The sequence below is a fragment of the Castor canadensis genome, chromosome 16, assembly GCF_047511655.1.
Source record: "Castor canadensis chromosome 16, mCasCan1.hap1v2, whole genome shotgun sequence".
In the NCBI taxonomy this organism is placed as follows: domain Eukaryota; kingdom Metazoa; phylum Chordata; class Mammalia; order Rodentia; family Castoridae; genus Castor; species Castor canadensis.
Window position 1 is genome coordinate 69,456,999 of NC_133401.1, and position 22,409 is coordinate 69,479,407.

General features: G+C 38.4%; 1 protein-coding gene across 2 annotated transcripts in view; it reads right to left on the reverse strand.

The window, feature by feature from the left end:
• LOC109692221 (butyrophilin-like protein 3) overlaps nt 1–21,922 on the reverse strand; it is a 33,518-nt gene extending 11,596 nt beyond the window's left edge. For both annotated transcript variants that reach the window (XM_074057506.1, XM_074057505.1), the window contains exons 1-2: nt 21,690–21,922; nt 16,782–17,129 (exon numbers count right to left, since the gene is read on the reverse strand). In XM_074057506.1, coding sequence (XP_073913607.1) covers nt 16,782–17,129; nt 21,690–21,765 — 424 coding nt within the window. In that variant the 5' untranslated portion in view covers nt 21,766–21,922. The remainder of the gene's footprint in view (nt 1–16,781; nt 17,130–21,689) is intronic.
• Between the last annotated feature and the right edge of the window lie 487 nt (nt 21,923–22,409).

A 22,409-nucleotide genomic window follows, 5' to 3' on the forward strand; every position in this document is an offset into this window, starting at 1 on the left:
ATTAGTTCTGGGAGAATTTAGGTTTTTAAGTTCCCTATATATTCTGGTTATCAGTCCTTTGTCTGATGTATAGCAGGCAAATATTTTCTCCCACTCTGTGGGTGTTCTCTTCAGTTTAGAGACCATTTCTTTTGATGAACAGAAGCTTTTTAGTTTTATGAGGTCCCATTTATCTATGCTGTCTCTTAGTTGCTGTGCTGCTGGGGTTTCGTTGAGAAAGTTCTTACCTATACCTACTAATTCCAGAGTATTTCCTACGCTTTCCTGTACCAACTTTAGAGTTTGGGGTCTGATATTAAGATCCTTGATCCATTTTGAGTTAATCTTGGTATAGGGTGATATACATGGATCTAGTTTCAGTTTTTTGCAGATTGCTAGCCAGTTTTCCCAGCAGTTTTTGTTGAAGAGGCTGCTATTTCTCCATTGTATATTTTTAGCTCCTTTGTCAAAGACAAGTTAGTTATAGTTTTGTGGCTTCATATCTGGGTCCTCTATTCTGTTCCACTGGTCTTCATGTCTGTTTTTGTGCCAGTACCATGCTGTTTTTATTGCTACTGCTTTGAAATATAGTTTGAAGTCAGGTATTGTGATACTTCCTGCATTGTTCTTTTGACTTGGCTATTTGTGGCTTCCTGTGTTTCCATATAAATTTCACGGTAGATTTTTAGATCGCTTTAATGAATGTCATTTTAATTTTGATGGGAATTGCATTAAACATGTAGATTACTTTTGGGAATATTGACATTTTTACTATGTTGGTTCTACCAATGCATGAGCATGGGAGATCGCTCCACTTTCTATAGTCTCCCTCAATCTCTTTCTTCAGAAGTGTATAGTTTTCCTTGTAGAGGTCTTTCACATCTTTTGTTAGGTTTACACCTAGGTATTTGATTTTGTTTGAGGCTATTGTAAATGGAATTGTTTTCATACATTCTTTTTCCATTTGCTCATTGTTAGTGTATAGAAATGCTAATGATTTTTCTATGTTGATTTTATATCCTGCTACCTTGCTATAGCTATTGATGATGTCTAGAAGCTTCTGAGTAGAGTTTTTTGGGTCTTAAGGTATAGGATCATGTCATCTGCAAACAGGGATATTTTGACAGTTTCTTTACCTATTTGTATTCCTTTTATTCCTTCTTCTTGCCTAATTGCTCTGGCTAGGAATTCCAGTACGATGTTGAATAGGAGTGGAGATAGTGGGCATCCTTGTCTGGTTCCTGATTTTAGAGGGAATGGTTTCAGTTTTTCGCTGTGAAGTATAATGCTGGCTGTAGGTTTGTCATATATAGCTTTTATAATATTGAGGTACTTTCCTTCTATTCCTAGTTTTCTTAGAGCTTTTATCATGAAATGGTGTTGGATCTTATCAAAGGCTTTTTCTGCATCTTTTGAGATGATCAAGTGGTTTTTGTCTTTCTTTCTGTTGATGTGGTTTATTACGTTTATTGATTTTCGTATGTTGAACCACCCCTGCATCCCTGGGATGAAGCCTACTTGGTCGTGGTGAATAATCTTTTTGAGTGTTGTTGAATTTGGTTTGCCATTATTTTGTTGAGGGTTTTTGCGTCAATGTTCATTAAGGAGATTGGCGTATAGTTCTCCTTTTTGGAGGTGTCTTTGCCTGGTTTTGGGATAAGTGTAATACTGGCTTCATAAAATGTGTTTGGCAGTTTTCCTTCCCTTTCTATTTTGTGGAACAGTTTAAGGAGGGTTGGTATCAGTTCTTCTTTAAAGGTCTGATAGAATTCAGCAGAGAATCCATCAGGTCCTTGACTTTTCTTTTTGGGGAGACTCTTGATTGCTGCTTCAATTTCATTTTGTGTTATACATCTATTCAGGTGATTAATTTCTACTTGGTTCAGTTTTGGATGGTCATATGTATCTAGAAATCTGTCCATTTCTTTAAGATTTTCAAATTTATTTGAATATAGGTTCTCAAAATAGTCTCTTATGATGTCCTGGACTTCCATGGAGATTGTTGTTATCTCCCCTTTTGCATTCCTGATTCTACTAATTTGGGTTTTTTCTCTCCTCATTTTAGTCAGGTTTGCCAGGGGTCTATAGATCTTGTTTATTTTTTCAAAGAACCAACTTTTTGTTTCATTAATTCTTTGTATGGTTTTCTTGGTTTCTATTTCATTGATTTCAGCTCTTATTTTAATTATTTCTTTCCTTCTATTTGTTTTGGGATTTGCTTGTTCTTGTTTTTCTAGGAGTTTGAGATGTATCATTAGGTCACTGATTTGGGATCTTTCAGTCTTTTTAATATATGCACTCATGGCTATAAACTTTCCTCTCAGGACTGCCTTAGCTGTGTCCCATACGTTCCAGTAGGTTGTGTTTCCATTTTCATTGACTTCAAGGAACTTTTAAAATTCCTCTTTTATTGCATCGATGATCCATTCTTCATCAAGTAATGAGTTATTAAGTTTCCAGCTGTTTGCATATTTTTTGTCTTTACTTTTGTTGTTGAGTTCTACTTTTACTGCATTGTGATCAGATAGTATGCACGGTATAATTTCTATTTTCTTATATTTGCTGAGATTTGCTTTGTGTCCTAGGCTATGATCTATTTTGGAGAAGGTTCCATGGGCTGCTGAGAAGAATGTATATTGTGTAGAAGTTGGATGAAATGTTCTGTAGACATCAAGTAGGTCCATTTGATCTATTGCCTATTTTAGATCTTGGATTTCTTTATTGATATTTTGTTTGTATGACCTATCTATTGATGATAATGAGGTGTCAAAGTCTCCCACAACCACTGTGTTGGCATTTGTATATGCTTTTAGGTCTTTCAAAGTATGTTTGATTAAATTGGGTGCGTTGACGTTCTGTGCATACAGGTTGATAATTATTATTTCCTTTTGGTCTATTTCCCTTTTTATTAGTTTGGAATGTCCTTCTTTATCTCTTTTGATCAATGTAGGTTTGAAGTCTACTTTGTCAGAGATAAGTATTGCTACTCCTGCCTGTTTTCAGGGGCCATTAGCTTGGTAAATCTTCTTCCAGCCTTTCATCCTTAGCCTATGCTTATTTCTGTCGGTGAGATTGGTCTCCTGTAAGCAACAAATTGTTGGATCTTCCTTTTTAATCCATTTCGTCAAGTGGTGCCTTTTGATGGGTGCATTAAGTCCGTTAACATTAAGTGTTAGTACTGATAGGTATGTGGTGATTCCTATCATTTAGTTGTCTTAGTTGTTTGAAGGTTTGATTGTGTGTACCTAAGTTGAGGTTATTCTCTACTGTCTTGCTTTTTCTTTTCCTGTGGTTTGGTGCTGCCTGTCTTTTCATGGTTAAGTTGGGTTTCACTTTCTGTGTGCAGAATCCCTTGAAGAATCCTTTGTAGTGGTGGCTTTGTGGTCACATATTGTTTTAGTTTCTGCTTATCATGGAAGACTTTTATTGCTCTATCTATTTTAATGCTAGTTTTGCTGGGTAGAGTATCCTGGGGTTGAAGTTATTTTCATTCAGTGCCCAGAAGATCTCACTCCACGCTCTTCTTGCTTTTAATGTTTCTCTTGAGAAGTCTGCTGTGATTTTGATGGGTTTACCTTTGTATGTTACTTGTTTTTTCTCTCTTACAGCCTTCAATATTCTTTCCTTAGTTTCTGAACTTGTTGTTTTAATGATGATATGTTGTGGGGTAGTTCTATTTTGATCTGGTCTGTTTGGAGTCCTGGAGGCGTCTTGCATCTGTATGGGAATATCTTTAGATTTGGGAAATTTTCCATTATTATTTTGCTAAATATATTACGCATTCCCTTTGCTTGCACCTCTTCTCCTTCTTCAATGCCCGTGATTCAAAAGTTTGGTCTTTTGATGGAGTCGGCGAGTTCTTGCATTTTCTTTTCATAGGTCTTGAGTTGTTTAATTAATAGTTCTTTGGTTTTTCCTTTAATTACCATTTCGTCTTCAAGTTCTGAGATTCTGTCTTCTGTTTGTTCTATTCTACTGGATTGGCCTTCCGTTTTGTTTTGCAGTTCTGTTTCGTTCTTTTTTCTGAGGTTTTCCATATCCTGGCTGTTTTCCTCTTTAATGTCGTCTATTTTTGTCCTGAGTTTATTTATCTGTTTATTCATCGTGTTTTCTCTTTCACTTTGGTGTTCATACAGTGCTTCTATGGTTTCCTTTATTTCTTCTTTTGTTTTTTTAAATTCTCTATTTTTGTTGTCTTGGAATTTCTTGAGTGTCTCCTGTACATTTTGGTTGACCCTATCCAGTATCATCTTTATAAAATTCTCATTGAGTACCTGTAGTATGTCTTCTTTTAAATTATTCTTGTGGGCTTTATTGGGTCCTTTGGCATAGTTTTTCTTCATTTTGTTGGAGTCTGGATCTGAGTACCTGTTTTCTTCATTCCCCTCTGGTTCCTGTACTAATTTTTCTGTCTTCCCGTCATTGTCTTTGGTGTTGTTACTGTCCCTGTACTGTGTGCAATTGAGTATTTTCTAGCTTGTAATAATAACAATGGTAATATTTAGAATGGAAGGGTGAGCTGAGATGGAAAGCAAGAAGTTAAAGAAATGGTAAAAACAAATACACAGACTGGAGGGAGAAAACAGAACAAGGTGTCAGACAAGAAGATTTTAAAGGTATAAACAGGGAGCTTTTGTGTAGTAATCGACAGTAAGCTGAACAGACATTAGAGAGACAGAGAGGATTGAAAATCAAAAATAAAAAAATAAAAGTAAGAATAAAAATAAAAAATAAGTAAATGAAAGAAAAATCTATTCATGAAAATGTATTAAAATAAAATGAAAAAATAGATAATTTGAAAAAACCGAAAAACCCAAAAACCAAAAATCCTCCAAGTTCAAATGTAGTGAAGTCTCAGTCTCCAATCCTGGAGATGGTTCCTCTGATGTTGTTCTGTAGTTGTCTCATCAAAGGGATGCATAAAGAAGAACAAAACTACACATACACGCACAAGAAAAACCCCACCAAGTGTCCCAAGTTCAAATGCAATCCAGTTTCAGTAAGTTTTTCAGCTTGCAGGTGTAATTCGGTTGTTCTCTCATCAAAGGTAGGGAGACAAAGAAAAAAAAAAGAGTCTGGAGACAGTTCTGAGAATGTTTTCTGCAACTGTGGCTTGCCTGACTGCTGCTGTCAGCCTGCTGTTGCTGGAGGCGTTATTTATGCAGATCTCTGGGGTGAGCTTAGCACTCACCTGGCCCCACAGGCTTTGTTTGCTCTCAGATTTCTTCTGTGCATGAACCTCTGCTACAAGCTTTCCCTTTTCCAAGCACTGGGAAAGGTGACACTGCACCAGCGTTCTCAGGCCTGCGTGTTTATTTACAGTTCATGTGGGAGGTGGGTCTTCCCCCTTCTCCTGTGCAGTTTCCTCCCACCTCCGCTTTCACCAGCTTTCCTGCTCCTGATTACTGGGCGGTGCTGCTGCTCCTGCCAGCCGCCATGTTTGTTTACAGTTCACGTGAGAAGTGGGTCTTCCCTCCTCTCCTGTGGAGTTTTCATCCCTCTGCCACTCTCACAAGCTTTCCCGCTCCTGGTTGCTGGGTGCATGCCCCCCCTCCAGCCAGAGGCTCTCTGGCCTGCCTGGCTTGTTTATTTACAGTCCCGGGAAGGATTCCCTTCCCCCAATCTTCAGCGCTCAGTGTGGTCCACCCTCTTTCCTGCATGTCTTATTTATTCTTATTGCTTATTACTCAGTTCCTCTTTTTTTCCCCAGGTGGAGGTCAGTCTGTCCAGGGGTCTATGCTGCTCTGGCTCAGGCTTGTCTGTGGGAGTACCGTGGTACTGCAAAGCTCACCTGGTCCGCTTCTTCCCAAGCTGTCTCGGCGCTGGCGACTGGTGGCCCGGGGGCCCTCCTGGTTTCTCTGTTTAACGTGACATGGAGATTCTCTGCGCCGGTTGGAGGTGTGGAGGGGTCAAAGTTATGCCTCTTCTCAGTGATTATGCCTGCAAAATGTGTCTCCAGCGTCTCTCCAAGATTTCACTATAGGAGGCTCTCTTTCTGCTTCCTCCCTCTAGCCACCATCTTGGAATCCTCCTCTGCATCCTCTGTTTCATTCCTTCCTACTGACCTGGGGATATGAATACTGTCTCTTGTCTCTTCACATTCCAAGGCTCTTTGCTTTGCTCCAGAAACATGACCAGGTATGGCTTAGAGACAGCAAGACCTGTCATTTCCTGGCTTTCAAGGTGCCTTGCGTCCTCTGTGTGGACTATCCAGCAAGACCGCAAATATCAAATCTAAATTTATAATACTCATACTAATTATAGTATAGTTTGTACATCATTTATAATTGACATACAAAGACTAAAAGATAAAATTGTTAAAAGTAAATATAGCTCTGTTGACATTAATAGATGTAAACCATGATTTCAAAAAGATAGAACAGGGTTTCCAAGATGATGGTCTGCTGACAGGCACCTCTTTCCCATGTCTCCATGAATCTCCTCAAGAGATGGCTGTAAGGAGAGATGGGCAAGCAAAAGAAGGATGCCAGTATAAGGATAGAGAGTAGCTAGAAATACTGATCTCTAACTAAATCTCTAAAAGTGCAAATCTGCCACAGGTGCAGACAGACCTGGACCTGCTCCATCTCACACCCCTTCCTGCCCAGTTTTTTGTTTGTTTGTTTTTAACTGTCCTTAACTTGAATTCTTTCTACAAGAACCACTAGCAAGGGCCAATCTATGAATAAAACAAGTGCACTGAGGACTAAGAAGAGGATGGCAAACCTTGTCCAGACCACTGGACAGAAGTCAGTTGGTGTTTGTGCTTCACACCCTGGGGCAAAAAGGCCAACACAGAAAGGAGTTGGATGGGAAAGGGGAGTGAGTGAACCAGTTTCAGTCCTGAGGGACACCACACAGCTCAGCTGAGTGCATGGATGCAAATACATCAGACCCTGGAGAAATCTTTTGGCCAAGTGTACTGATTAAAGGTCCCCGACATGGCCATGTACTGGTAGGGGTGATGTGAAGCCACAGAAATGAGCAGGCTAGCTTACAAGGAGGGCTTGGAAGCAAATTGACCAGCTAGTTAGAACCCTTCATCCATTGCCCAACCCAGCAGTGTATACATACACAAAAGCGACAGGAAGATGGTGACAAGATGGCAGAGGAATAGATGCTTCCTGCATCAGGCTGCTTGAATAAGAGGCTGAATAACAAAGATACTAAATACAGAAGAGGCAAAGAGAGAAAAGCATGGGAGAAATATAGAAGAGTAAATGGATATCTGAAAAATACATTGAATCAAAAAGAAAACACAAACAGTTTTCATCACCTACCTGTCTGTGCTCCCCTGTGGGAAGGGGTAGACTACTGAACGTATGTCAAGCAATGGACTGAGCAGAATAGCAAAGCAAGGTCTGGAACAATATTTATGTCACCCACAAATCCTAATCCCAGATTGGTAATTCCCCACAGCATTGCAGGTTGTCAGCAAAACAGCTAACACATTTCTCATACCTCAGAGGGCTATAGCGAAGTGCCATCTTGAGAGAGCCAGTGGACACTGCCTCTAGATTCTCAAGGTACCTGACTTGAACTTGCAGTGAGCTGGGAAGTTAAAAGTTTTTGGGGTAGGAAACTGGACTCTCTGCCTAACTGCCTGAGGGAAGTCACCAAAGTCAAACAGCAAGCCCTCCTGGGCAGAGAACTTAGATATCTGAGTTAGCTTGGAGACTGAGCACTGGGGTGATATGGAAAATTGGAGACCATAAATTTCTGGGTCTCCTAGTCACATTGTCCAGGTAGAAACCTTCCACCAAGAGCACTTCTGTCAGGAAACACCCAGAGGTCAAACTTGCTACAAAAGCCCCACTGAATGTCAATTTTTAAAAACAAAACACCCAGCTACCACTTTTCGAGAACTCCAGTTAGAACAGCTGCATGCTAGTAAACAAGAAGAAATGAACACCTAACTAAACAAAGCTGGGATTTAAGAGGTCACACCCAGGGCCACTCCAGGTCTCCAAAACACTGTGCCTACTTGTAAATCCACCACAGGAGGTAGACATAGAAAGGGGGAAGTTTGGACAGGGTCCAAGTGGGAAAGGCAGCCATTGGACCTGTCCTCTCAAGTCACCAGCTCCCACCTCACAGAAGGAATTGCCTGCCAGCTCCCAGCTCTCCACATTTCAACAGAAAGTCTCAATCCCCCTTTTGATGGAGGACTTCAAGACTCAAAACAACTTAGAAGGCAAAACTCTTAAAGGGAATTAACTGTCTCAGCAGCCCCTCCCTGAGGCCCCAGTTAGAAATGCAATTCTGCCTTTCTGAAGCTGTTTCCATAACAACCAGGGCAAGAAGGACAGAGAAACTCCCTTCTCATGCATAAGACATATAAGCTTTGGTTGCTGTTTTATGTTTTAAAAAAAAAGTTTTGGTTTGTTCTATTTATTTATTGTGACTGTTATTGATCTTATCTTACTTTTGTTTTGGTTCTTTAATTCCTCTGAGTCAATTTGTTCTCATTGTACTATTTGTCTCTTCTTTCTTGCATTCTGTATGTCTCAGTTACTAGTATCTGGAGTCCTCTCATACTACTATCTCTTACAATTCCCTCCCCTTCTTCCCATGATCTCCACTCCCTTCCCCATACCCAACTCCACATTATTCAATTTCTAATTCCTATGCCCTTCAACCAGCATTAAGCTCCCAGATCATCTTCCTAGAAATAAGAATTTTACTTCCATACAACCTTACTGGAGAGACAGAGTCAAGTGTCAATTGTTCCTTATGCATTCAAATACTTGATTTATTGCTGAATTGTTTACCTCATTTGTGCAGTAGGTTCTCCATGCACTCGAGGAAGTAAAAGGAATATTAGACCAACAGATGTATAAAACACAGTGTAGAAATTTAAATGTGAAAAGCCCAGGGAATGTTTCACCTCCAAACTCTCACCACTACAACTCAACATCTGAATTCAAAGATAATGAAGTGGCCAAAAAGTCAGAGAGAGAATTCAGAAGTCACTGTTAAAAATGATCAGAGACCTTAAGGAGGAGTCAAACAGATAAGGAACTCAATCTAAGACTTAGACAAGAAAGTTAGCACTATGGAAGAGAAATTCAGCAAGCAAATGGAAATTATGAATTAAAAACAAGTTGAAATGTTAGAAGTAAAAACTTCAATAAATCAAATAAAAACCACAATGGATAGTATTATTAGCAGACAAGACAAAACAAAAGAAAGAATATTAGAGATTGAGGACAAAATTGAGGAACTATTGCAAGCAAACAATCATGAAGAAAAATTTAATACGCATGAATACAACATGCAAGAACTCTGGGACATAACCAAAAGACCAAACCTAAGAATTCACAGGGTGGAAGAAGGAGTTGAAATACAAACCAAAGGCATAGAAAAATCTATTCAATGAAATCATAGCAGAAAATTTCCCAAATCTATGTAATAATAGAGACACCCATGTACAGGAGGAATTTCAAACTCCAAATAGACATAATCAGAAAGAACAACCCAACAACATAGCATAATTAAAATGATTTAAATCATTATTAAAATCTAGAAAACAAGGACAGGATACTGAAAGTTTCAAGAGAAAAATGCCAGCTCATATACAAAGGTAAACACAAAAGAATAACCTCTCAGCACAAACCCTAAAAGCCAGGAAATCACGGAGCAATATAATTCAAGCTCTAAGAGAGAATAACTGCCAACCAAGAATACTTTATCCAGCAAAGCTATCATTTGACCTCGTTGGAGAAATAAAGACCTTCCAAGACAAGGACAAGCTAAAGCAGTTCATGTGCACCAAGCCCACATTACAAAGAATTCGCAAAGGAATAATAGACATGGAAGAGAATGAAAAACAATCACAAATACAAGAGGCTAGGAAAGAATAAAACTCAAAGGGAACTGGCAAATCTACAGGAGTTAGGAAAACAGCAAGCAAGGTCAACTCAGAAAACTTGCAAACCCCAAAGTTGAACAGAGTCAAAAGTAAAGAACAATTAACATGAAGATCAATATGAAAAAAGCAATAGAAACACAGGAATCAGTAAACACATCTCAATCCTAATACTAAATGCAAATGGGCTTAACTGTTCAATCAAAAGATACAGATTGTCAGATTGGATAAAAATAAAAACAAAACCAAAAAAAACTTCCCAAGATCCAAAAACACACACAAAAAGGTTGAAAAAAGATTTACTAGGATGTGGAAACTGAAAACAAGCAGGAGTAGCTATTCTCATATTAAACAAAGCAGATTTTATGCAAAAATTAGTCAGAAGAGGTAAACAAGGTCACTACATATTAATAAATGGAACAATCCAGCAAGAAGCTATAACAATTCTAAATATATATGCACTGAACATTGGAACTCCCTCATTCATAAAACAAAGAATAGATAGGACTGGATACAATAATTGTGGGAGATCTCAACACTCCACTCTCTTCAACAGACAGAACATTGAGGAAGAAAATCAAAGATAGCCTAGAAATAAACAATATCATTGACAAAATGGACTTGGACATTTATAGAGTATTTCATCCTACGGCAGCAGATTACACTTTCTTCTCAGGAATCCAGGGAACTTTTTTCAAAATAGAACACATCATAGGTCATAAAACAAATCTGAACAAATACAAAATATTTGAAATAATCCACAGTATCCTAACAACTATATGGAATAAAACTAGAAATAAGTATCAATAAAAACCACAAAACCATTCAAATGCATAGAGATTGAACAACACACTTTTGAATGAACAATGGGTCATTGAAGGTATTAGGAAAAAATTAAGAAATTCCTAGAATCAAATGAAAATGAGGACACAAGTTGCCAGAACTTGCGGGATGCAACAAAGGCAGTCTTAACAAGGAAGTTTATAGCCATGAGCACCCACATCAGAAAACTAGAGAGATCTCAGATAAATAATCTGATGATGCATCTCAAACTCCTAGAAAAAGAAGAGCAAGACAACCCAAAAAGTAATAGAAGGAAGCAGGGCAGAAATCAGGGCAGAAATCAAAGAATTGGAGACCAAAACAAACAAGGAAAAATACAACAAATAAACAAAACCAAAAACTGGCTCTATGAAAAAATAAACAAGAACAACAACCTCTAGCCAAATTAACTAAAAGAAGAAAGGAGAAGAATGCCAAACACATTCTATGAAGCCACTATTACCTTAATACCAAATCCAGGTAAAGACACATCAAAAAATAAAGTTAAAGGTCACTATCTCTGATGAACATAGACTCAAAAATCTTCAATAAAATTCTTGCTAACAGAATCCAACAACACATTAAAAAGATCTTAGGTTTTATTCCAGGGATACAAGGATGGTACAACATTTGCAAATCAGTTAACATAATGCAGCACATAAACAGAATCAGGATAAAAAACATCACCATAGCAATACAAAAAGCCTTTGACAAAATTCAGTATCTTTTCATGATAAAAGCTCTGAAGAATAGAAGACACATTCCTTAACCTTATAAAGGCTGTATATGATAAGCCTATAGACAATATCACACTTAATGGAGAAAAACTAAAAGTATTTTCTGTAAAATCAGGAATGTGGCAAGAGTATCCATCCTTCCCACTTGTATTCAACATAGTGCTGGAATTGTTAGCCAGAGCAATAAGTCAGGAAAAAGAAATACAAAGATTCAAATAGGGAAGGAAGATGTCAAATTAATCCTACTTGCAGATGATATGATCCTGTACCTCAGAGACTCTAAAAACTCAACCAAAAAACTCTTCATCCCATAAACCTTCTCAGCAAAGTAGCAGGATATAAAATCAATACACAAAAATCAGTAGCATTTCTATACAAACAATGAACAGTCTGTGAAAGACATTAGGAAAACTGTCATTCTCAATAGCTTTGAAAGAATTAAAATAGCTAAGAATAAATTTAACACAGGATGTGATTGACCTATTCAATGAAAACTACAAATAACTAAAGAAAGAAATCAACAAAGACATCAGAAGATGGAAGGACATCCCATTCTCACGAATCAGCAGAATCAATATTGTGAAAATGTTTACACTACTGAAAGCAATCTATATGCTCAATGCAATCAGTCCCTATCAAAATTCCAATGACATTCTTCACCGAAATAGAAAAGTCAATCAAAGTTCATATGGAAGCACAAAAGACCTTGAATTGCCAAAGAAATCCTGAGTGAAAATGCTGGAGTTTTTCACAATACCTGACTTCAAACTATACTACAGAATCATAATAATAAAAACATTATGGTACTGACATAAAAACAGATATGAAGACCAATGGAATAGAATAAAAGACTTGGACACAAACCTATGCAACTATAGCCATCTAATTTTTGACAATAGTGCCCAAAATATGTGTTAGAGAAAAGACAGGATCTTCAACAAATATTACTGTTATAAGTGGATTTCCACCTCCAGAAGACTGAAACTTATCCCCATTGCTCACCTCATACAAGCATCAATTCAAAATAGATTAAAGATCTTAGTGTAAGATGTGAAGCAGAGAAATTAATCCAGGAAAAAATAGGTAACACATTGGACCATATTGACATAGGTAATAACTTTATGAATGGAACTCCAATAGCTCAGCAATTAAGAGAAAATATTGACAAGTGGGACTACATGAAACTAAAAAGCTTCTGTACAGCAAAGGAAATACTCACCAGACTGAAGACACAGCCTACAGAACTGGAGAAAATCTTTGACAGCTATACATCTAACAAGGGATATTATCCAGAATATATAGGGAGCAAAAAAAAAAAAAAACTAACCCCTCAAAGAATCAAGAACACAGTGAATAAATGGGCAAATGAACTGAACAGACAACTCTCAAAAGAAGTACAAATGGTCAATAAATATATCAAGAAATTCTCAACAACCTTGGCCATCAAAGAAATGCAAATCAAAAGTACATTAAAATTCCGCCTCAACCCAGTCAGAATGACTATCACCAATAACACAAACAACAATAAATGCTGGGGAGGATGTTTGGGAAAAGGAACCCTAATCCACTGTTGGTTCCCACAAACAGCATAAATTAGTGCAACCTCTGTGGAAAGTAATATGGAGTTCTCTCAAAAAACTAAGACTAGAACTACCATTCCTGGGGATATATCTAAAAGGATGTACTTCAAGATATGATAGAATTTCTTGCACATCAATGTTTATTGCAGCACATCCATGTTTATTGGTTATTTACAATAGCCAAGCTTTGGAAGCAGCCTAAATGCTCCAAAACTGATGAATGGGTTAAGAAAGTGTAGTATATACACACAGTGGAGTTTTATTCAGTCATAAAGAAGAATGAAATTATGTTGCTTGTAGGTAAATGGATAGAACTGGAGAACTTCATGTTAAGCTAAGTAAGCCAAGCTCAAAAAAATCAAACGTTGCATATTTTCTCTCATATATGGAAGCTATAAGTTAAATGTATACATAAAAGCATATATGATCATATATATATATATATATGTATATATGTGTGTGTGTATAGTGATATACCAAAATTGTATTATTGAGTCTGTCTGAGGTATCTATGTGAGGTAGAAGAGAGAAAGAAAATGTTAGAGCATGAAAAATATTGAAATAAGCCATGTATTATGAATATGTATACTGTACAGTTCAGTAATTTGTTGAATATTATGACAGCATTATAATAGAGGATGAGTAACAGAGAGGAAGAGATAATTTGATAAAAGTATGATATATATACATCTGAAGTACATAGGTGAACCCTCCTTGGACTATCAATATAATTTAATTTAAAAATGAATGGCAGGAGGGAAAAATAAATCTTTTCCAGGAGTGGGTACCAATGGAAGAGGGGTGGGCACAAGGAGAGGGTGGATTAGGATGTATATGGTGGATGTGTTTTGGATTCATATATGAAAATAGAAGAGTGAAACCTGTTGAAATTGTTCTAAAAAGGTGGGGAGGGGGGAAAAGGAAGAATGATGGTCAGGATAAATCTAACTAAAATGAAAGCATGTATATAAATATCACAATGTATTCCCCTGTACAACTATTATATATGTTAATAAAATCATTTAAAAAGTGACAGGAGCTATCTGCTCCTCACTCTCCAAATAAAACATTATACTGGAGGCCTACGTCGAAAAGGGGAAGAAAGCTATGGATGAGCCAGAGCAGGCACTGGACTTTCTGAACAGTGAAAATATCAGAGTGAGAGCAGAAGGGTGCTTTCTGATCCACTAGTTGTGCTCAGGGAGCTTACCACCCCATCCAACTGCTATATCACACACCTGGAAATGCCCTACCTCTCCCCAGTAGCTGCCCTAATCCAGAGTGCCCTGCCCCCCAGATTACACTTGGGCAATCCAGGGCTCTGAAGTGACACATAAGTAAACACGACAGGAGAACTGCAGACAAAATCCACAGAATCAGAGATTGAAGGGGAGCATCAAGTGTACTGACAGAGCCCAGCAGACATTCACTGTCAACAAAGAAGAAATACTAAATTTTTTAAAATTAAAAAAATCAATTTGGGTTGGGAGGGAGCTGAGGGGGAGTAACAATGGGAGTGATGTAACTAATATATAATATAAGCCTACTTGGAATTGTCACTATGAATCCTCCCTGTATAATGAATATATCCTAATTCATTCCTAATTTTCTTCATTTTATAAAAATTACTAATATTCCTAATTTTTAAAAAATTTATTAAAAAATTGTAATGATTAAAAATTAATTTATTTATCTCTTTTATATTGTTCATTTTCTCCATTCTTTTTTTTCAAGTTTCCTCTCTTGCTTACAAAATCTTCCACTGGTGGTTTACTCTACCTCCTTCTTTTATTATTCTTAACTATTCTATCCTGCAATCTCTGATAATATCACCCTTCTCCAAAATAATCAAACAATATTCCTATACATTAGTATTTTGTTTACCTGTAGCCCTCTCATTTCATTCCCACTTTGCTCCATTTTCAGTGTTTTTTTACATCTCAGTTGGACTCTTTTTTAAATCCATTTTCTTTTTTCATGTTTATTAGCATATATTCATTGTACATGGGGGGATTGAACATTGGTTAGATTGTCCTCACCATCTTCCCATTTTGCTTCTTATTTCCTCCCTCAACTCTTTATTTTAACTATCTAAGTTAAAATAAATTAAACTTCTATGCAAACAAGTTTTATTTTTCTAACCCCCTACTGTACCATGCAAGAATGCTAGTTCCCTTCATATATAATGTGATCAGTTGTATAGATATGCTTCCAATGGTATTTTACTTCATGTAAATATGTGGTTTGGTATTGAATTGGTAAACTTGTTATTACTGGGTTATATCCCCAGACCAGTGGCTGGAAATGACACATAAACTCTGCCACTAACCAATTCTGCCAGAACATAGGGAATAATTCAAGGGAAAGATTTTAGATGTCTAAAACTCCCAACCAACCAACTAACTCATATATCCATATATTAAAAAGTTTTTGATGAAATCCAACAGCCATTCATGATTAAATGTAATGTAATACAACTCATGAACAGAAAAAAGGAAGAAAAACACATGATTATCTCAGCTGGTACAGAGACAACATTTACAATGTTCAGTATGCTGTATCATAAAAATACTCAGCAAATTTGGAAAAGAAGAGAACTTCCTTAACATAAGTAAGGCCACATGTGGCAAATCCACCGGGAATATCATATTCACTGGGAAAGGATTAAAATTTTCCTTCTAAGATCAGGAGCAAGACAAAGACAAACAGTTTCAACATTTCTGTTGAGCACAGAACTGGGAGTTTCCAGTGAGAGCAATGAAACAAGGAAGAGTCATAAGGACTTCCACACTGAAAAGCAGAAAGTAAAATGTAATTTGGGAGGTTAATTAGGTCATGAGATTGGAGCTCGTATGAATGGGGATTCCAGGGATCTATTGTGTCTATTTTGTGCCCTGTAAAATTACAAGAAATCAGCAGGTTGTAACCTTGATGTGCACTCTCACCAGAACCCAATCATGCTCTACCCTAATCTTGGATTTCCAGCCTCTAGACCATAAGAAATAAAATTATTGTTACCACAAGTCTATGGTATTTTGCTACAACATCCTGAACTGACTAAGACACTCTATTAGTAAAAAGGAAAAAACCTAAACATACATCTACTATACATCCCACAAATTTGGTCCTAAGTATTTATCTGAGAGAAAAGAAAACATGCACAAGCAAAAATCTATTGATTTTTGAACTAATAATAAAAGAAACAACTTGGATTGATGTCAAATTCATTTTTTTCTTTTGTGGAACTGGGTCTTGAATTCAGGGCCTTCAACTTGAGCCACTCCACCAGCCCTATTTTTGTGAAGGGTTTTTTGAGATAGGGTCTCTTGAACTATTTGCCTAGGACTTTGAACCGTGATCCTCCTGATCTCTGCCTCCTGAGTAACTAGAATCACAGGTGTGAGCTACAGGTGCCCAGCTCAAGTTCATTATGCTGAAGAAAAATATCAAAAAGTCACATGCTGTATGATTCCATTATTATATAGCATTCTTAGAGAACGTATTAATGATTTCCAGAGGTGGGAGATGGTGGTGAGAGAAGTGAGAGAGGACTGTGGGTGTGGGTATCGAAGGGCATCAGAGAGAGATCTTTGTGGTGAGGGGACAGATCAATGATTTGATGTGGTAGTTGCATGAATCTATACATGGGATAAGATGACAGAACTCTACACTTAGCTGTCTGCTAAGTAAATGACCTAAGACAGGAAAAAAATTCACTTTTACAAGACTGCTTACAAAGTCTAGAATGATTCTACCAGCAAGTCAGTCATGAGTTCTCTGAAATCAGCAACTGACCTGTTACCTGCAGTTCCCAGATGGCCTCCTGCTCATGAGTCTGGGAGCTGAACCAGCACCCATACAGGCCAGCATCTGAGGGAGAGACTTTCTTCAGCCTTAGGAACACATGCCCATCCATGATGAAGTCCTTCACCAGCTCTGTTCTCCCTTGATAGGCTGGCATCTGCATATATTTCTGGTCTTTACCATCCTGGTAGAGGTGGACTATGTCAGAGAAGTGTTCTTTGAAGAACCGCACTTCCATGACATGGGCATTTGCCTCAGGAGAGAGGAAGCAGGGGAACACTGCATCCTCCCCAGCAAAGACCCGGATGGGCTTCTCTGGCCCAACCACCTGCCACTGTCCTGTGGGAGGAAACACAAGAGATAACTGAGTAAAACCCATGTTGGTGTGTCCTGTGGAGAACTGGAGTGAGGAGGTGAAGGGCATGGAACACTTAACATGATCTCCTTACTCCACTGAGGGACTTAAATCTGTATATCCCCTTACACTTGACAGAATATGTCCTCATCAGTTACCTGACTCAGTCCTGACAAACATCCCCAGGGGTGCTTTACTAATGTTCCCATTAGCAAGATTAAAAACTATGTCCAGATAAATGACAGGCGTGTTCCAAATGCAGATCTGCTGACTAGAGGAGATCCTATATTGGCATTCTTTCTCTTTTGCCTATATGCCTCACTAAAATTCACATCACTCCCCTTTTCCATCCTCTTTGCTTAAAATCAAATACCTCCCTTTTTACAATGACCCAGGGAGGATGGGTATGGCCATGAATCTCCAGTTTGGGGCTATTTGTTTCTTTCTAACACATGAATATGTTTTGTAAATATTCCATCAATACAACAGGGGAATACACACTTTCTGACCATAGGTCAAATTTCTGCTTGTGCTTCTTGGTTTTGTTATCTATTTGTGTAACAGGTACTTAAGCTGCTTTTGCTGAAAAACACTAACACTTTACTAGAGAACACAAAGTGGGAGAAAATCTGGGCATCTCTGTCTCCCTTTTGTATCTGTGATTGTTCTAAGCCATTCACCTTGCAGCTACCTTGGCATCCAGGAAGAACAGGAATTACAGATAATGTGTTTACAAAGAGGAATGGAGGAAACTGCCCTGAAGAAGGAACAACAGAGGCCCCTCATGACAGACCACTAGCCAGGCAACAATGATTTTGCTTATCGTAACCAGATTGTTGCTCCCCACAAGTGATAGCAGTGATAACAAACCCATAACACTCCATAATGATCAACCAGGCCAAAATTTGACCAGGACTGTTTAATTGTGCATATCTTTCACCTTCCACCCCAATACCTTTTCTATTTAAACCAAAAGCTCATCTGTACCCTAAAGATGGCTCATCATGGGCTGAAGTGCTCACTTCACCTCTTCACGTGGCTGTCTATGCTGTGCAATATACCTTTCCCTGCCCTTTACCATTACTTGTTGCTTTATTTGGTGTGGGGTGAATGGTCAGACCTGACATGTGGAACCCTTGGATTTTGGGTCTGGATCCTGAAGCTCTGGTTTCCTTTGTTCTGCCAAAATCTGAAAGATTCACTATTATAGCACGGCAAGGAGATACTGCAGTTTTCATCTCAGAGATTTCTCTTTTAGTGTGTTCCTATTGTGGTATATTCTTTCTATACTTTTATACCTGCATAATATTTTCTTCCACTTTATGATTTTAGCCTTTAATCATACTCAATTTAATACTTTTTTAATATGCCTTATCTTCATTTTGTTCATATTTTCTTGATTGATCTTGAACCTCACCTTCATTTTCAAACTTCTTCCTGGTCTGGTTTCAAATGTGATCATTATTTGCTTTCCATGAGCTTTTCCTTGCAGAAGTCTTAGCCGTGTGTGGACAGGGCCTGCCTGTTTTGCTCAGCAAAGCATTCCCTGCATCCAGCACAGAGCATGAGCATCACAAACAAGGGTTGCATCTGTGAATCTTGAGCACCATTTTCTTTTCATTTTTTTCTTGTTTATTCATATGTGCATACATTTGTTTGGGCTGTTTCTCTCCCCCCACCCCCTACCCTCTCTCTTTCCCCTCCAGCCCATTTTCTTTTCTTACTGCTCACCTGTTTAATGCTCATTTCAGCAATTTTCCTGGCTTAAGTCCTATTTAACACTCTGTAAGAGATTCCTTCTTAGAGAGAGACCACACACTGGGGAGACCCACTCCCTTTAACTTTTGTGTATGCATCCCTTTGAACCCAGCCATTTTCTCTTGATTAATTCACATGTATTTGCCTACAAATTTAGGCACATAACTATGCAGGGAATGCATATGAATTGGAGAGAAGATAGTTTCATGTGTAAATTTCAAAATAAGTAAACTTTTTTATTTTAGCACCAATTATTTATTATTTTAAATATGCTTTTACAAATCTTTCTGAAAAGAACTTCACACATCTCTTGTAGAAGACTGTTACTAAGATGAACTGTGATATTGTAAGTGTGGTCTCTGTTCAGTTGCTTACCTGGAACAGCAGAGGTTAAGAACTAACCCTTAACCCGTACTCTACCCCTGAGTATCCTGCAGTAGGTTGGGCCCACCCCACACCTGCTGGCAGCTTCACCCTAGGAGCCTAGCCTCTGCCTTCTGCTCTCTGCTGAGGACTCCCTCCCCTATTCGAAATGTACAGAAGCAGGGCAGCTCAGAAGTCCTGAGATTTTAACAACCCAGAGGTCACATCATAACCAGTGATAGATGGAAGCTCTCAATCTGTCCTCAAACTCATCGAGATAATTCTAGCCACTATCTCAATAATTCCTCTACAAGTTCCCTGTAAGTTTCTCAATGGGTCTGAGTCTCAGTTACTCTCATCAGTAACTTGCTTTTTAGCACAACCTCGGTGGCTTTCCTATTTTCACCCTTTACTCTCCCCATCCCTTCACTTTTGTCTCCCAGAATCACCTCCTAAACAAACCACCTACAGACCAGCTTCTTCACTGGATCTTTTTTGGAGAACCAGCTTGGCTGCTGTTAGTGCTGCCTTCAGAACTCTGAAGAGGCTCCTGAGCTGAGGGAACCTATTTCTCAGGCCAGGCTTTGAAGCTGTCATTTGTGTTGTGTACAGAAACTCCTTCCAATTTTTACTTTTTCTTCCTCTGGGAAGAAGCAAGAACACAGTGTGCAGTACAAGCAGTTGAACACACTGCACCATGAGAGCCATGTGCTGGGGGTTTTCCATGCACAAACTCATGAAGTCCTCTTACAGTCCTGTCAGGAATGTGATACGAGCTTCATGTCATAGCAAGCAAACTGACACTTTGAGAAGTTATGAGCCACAAAGCTCAAAAGCAGAGGAAATGGGAATGTTAAAAAATTAAATTTCTGCCTGGACTGTGCCTTCCACGATCCCCTGCTGCCTCTCCTGAAAACAGCAAGGAAGCCAAGAAGCTCACTAGAAAATGTGTGAGAACAAACTTAAAGGAGAGGTGCTCCGAAAAGTAACATGTATAGATTTTGTGTGAAAAGTTAACATATTCCTGAGTTATGCAATCAGCCTAGGTGCCCATCAACAGATGAATGGAAAAAAGAAAATGTGATGTATATTCACAACAGAGCATTTGTATTCATTTGTATTATGTATTCAGGCATAAAGAAGAATGAAATTCTGTCATTTTCAGTAACATGGATGGAACAGGAGACCATCATGTTAAGTGAAACAATCCAGCCTCACAAAGACAGGCTTCACATATTTTCTCTCATGTGGAATTTGGGGAGGAAATGAAAGTAAAAGGGGAACTTTTAGGAATGTGGGAAACAGAAAAGGGGGAAGAAGGAAGAGGAAAGGGAGAAGAAAGGGTGATAGAGAAAGTGAATGTGATCAAAGAACATTATATGCATGTATGGAAATATCATAATGAAACCCATAACTTTGTAAAATTAATAGATGCTAAGAAAACATAGCATATGTTTTAAAATTAATTTTTAGTATTTTAGCTGTACATATTTATGGACTACTATGTGATAATTTGATACATGCTTACAATATATACTATGAAGTATTAGTTAACATTTTCCTCTCCTTAAAATTACTTTGTGTTTGGAGATTTTGAGTTCCTTTCTTCTAGCTATTCATGAAATATGTAATAGGTTATTGTGAATTATAGCCATACTACTGTGTACTATAGGATGTTATGAATGTTTTTATTTACCTTTTTTTAGTGTTTAGTGAGACAGACATGGGTAGATAGGCAGGCAATTGGATGGTGCTTCATAGAGGGAAGGTAAGGACTCATTTTAACCTTTTACTGATGAACACTGACTACCCAAAGACTTGTGCCTGTTCTAGACTCCAGTGTCCTTTGGGAATTTTTACTCAACTAGTTAATATCTTATAAATCAGATTTTTTTATTAAGTGATCACTGGAAGGAAAGAGAAGAATAGATTTCTGTCCAAATAAGGCAGCTCCCACATCAAAGATAAGGATATCTTTCCCAACCTTATGTTACATATGACAATGTTTCTGACTCAGCCGACATGACCATTCCTTTTCTCAAATGTACCAGTACCCACCCACTCAAATCAGAAAGCAAGCTGTTTATAGACCTCACTTGCCTCGTCAGACCTCATCACTGACAAAAACCTAACACACTTACCTCAGAGTTCTGGGCTTGCCCTTCCCAACTTCTGTGACCTCTCTGACACCCACACAGCATTTCTTCACTACTTTCATAATGTCTACAGTGCCTGAATTCTTCTTACTGATCCATTGCCCCCCCCAGGTCCTTGTATTGTAAATTCTAAGCTTGAAAAAGAGAACCTGGGAGACTACAAACAAAAAAGATGCACCTACCCCATTGTTCTACAATTATAAGTAAAGAACTCAAAGTGTTAATTAGCAAGAAGTGGACCAAGAGAGTCTATCCTGGATAGCTTACCTAAACATGGCTTGAGGAGACTGACAACCAGCATGAGCACCAGGGGCATGAATGTGTTGCAGTGGAATGATTTCATGCTGTGGAAACCAGACAGCAGGGATGGCTGGAAGATTTAGTTACAGAGTGGATGAACCAGGCCAGCTGCTTCAGAGTCAGGAGCCATGGAGGAGCTCATCATGAACTGTGCCATTCTTTTCGTAGTCTCCCTCACATCAATATATCTGTGTGTGTTAGACCTATGGGTATGGACTTTGAATCTCTGCATTTATTGGCGGGCCATAAATGTCTATCTCAGATCAGGAAATGAAGATAGAAACGGGGTAGGGAACACTGACAGAGGACTTTGCCCTGGGTAAGGTCTACGCCCTGGGTGGTGTCAGGGAAATGCCAGATTCAGGGATATTTTCAGGTCCAGTCTGACAGAAAGAAGCAGGTGGTCAATGGGTAGGGATCTAGTCCTAACAGAGAGGTCATCCTGGCAGAGAACAGCAGGGTCTCTCACACAAAAGTAGATGCTCTGGGAGGTTCCTGAGGTATGCCTTCCCAGTGCTTTATTGTCTTGAGTTTAGATTTAGAATTCTGATCATGAGATCTGATAGGGACCATAGTGTTAAGGAACCCACAGTATTGGGAAGTATTACAGTGCAGGTTCAGATATGGGGAAAAGGTGAAGATCAATTCATTAGTCATTCATCAGATACAGTAACCTTGGGCATTCAC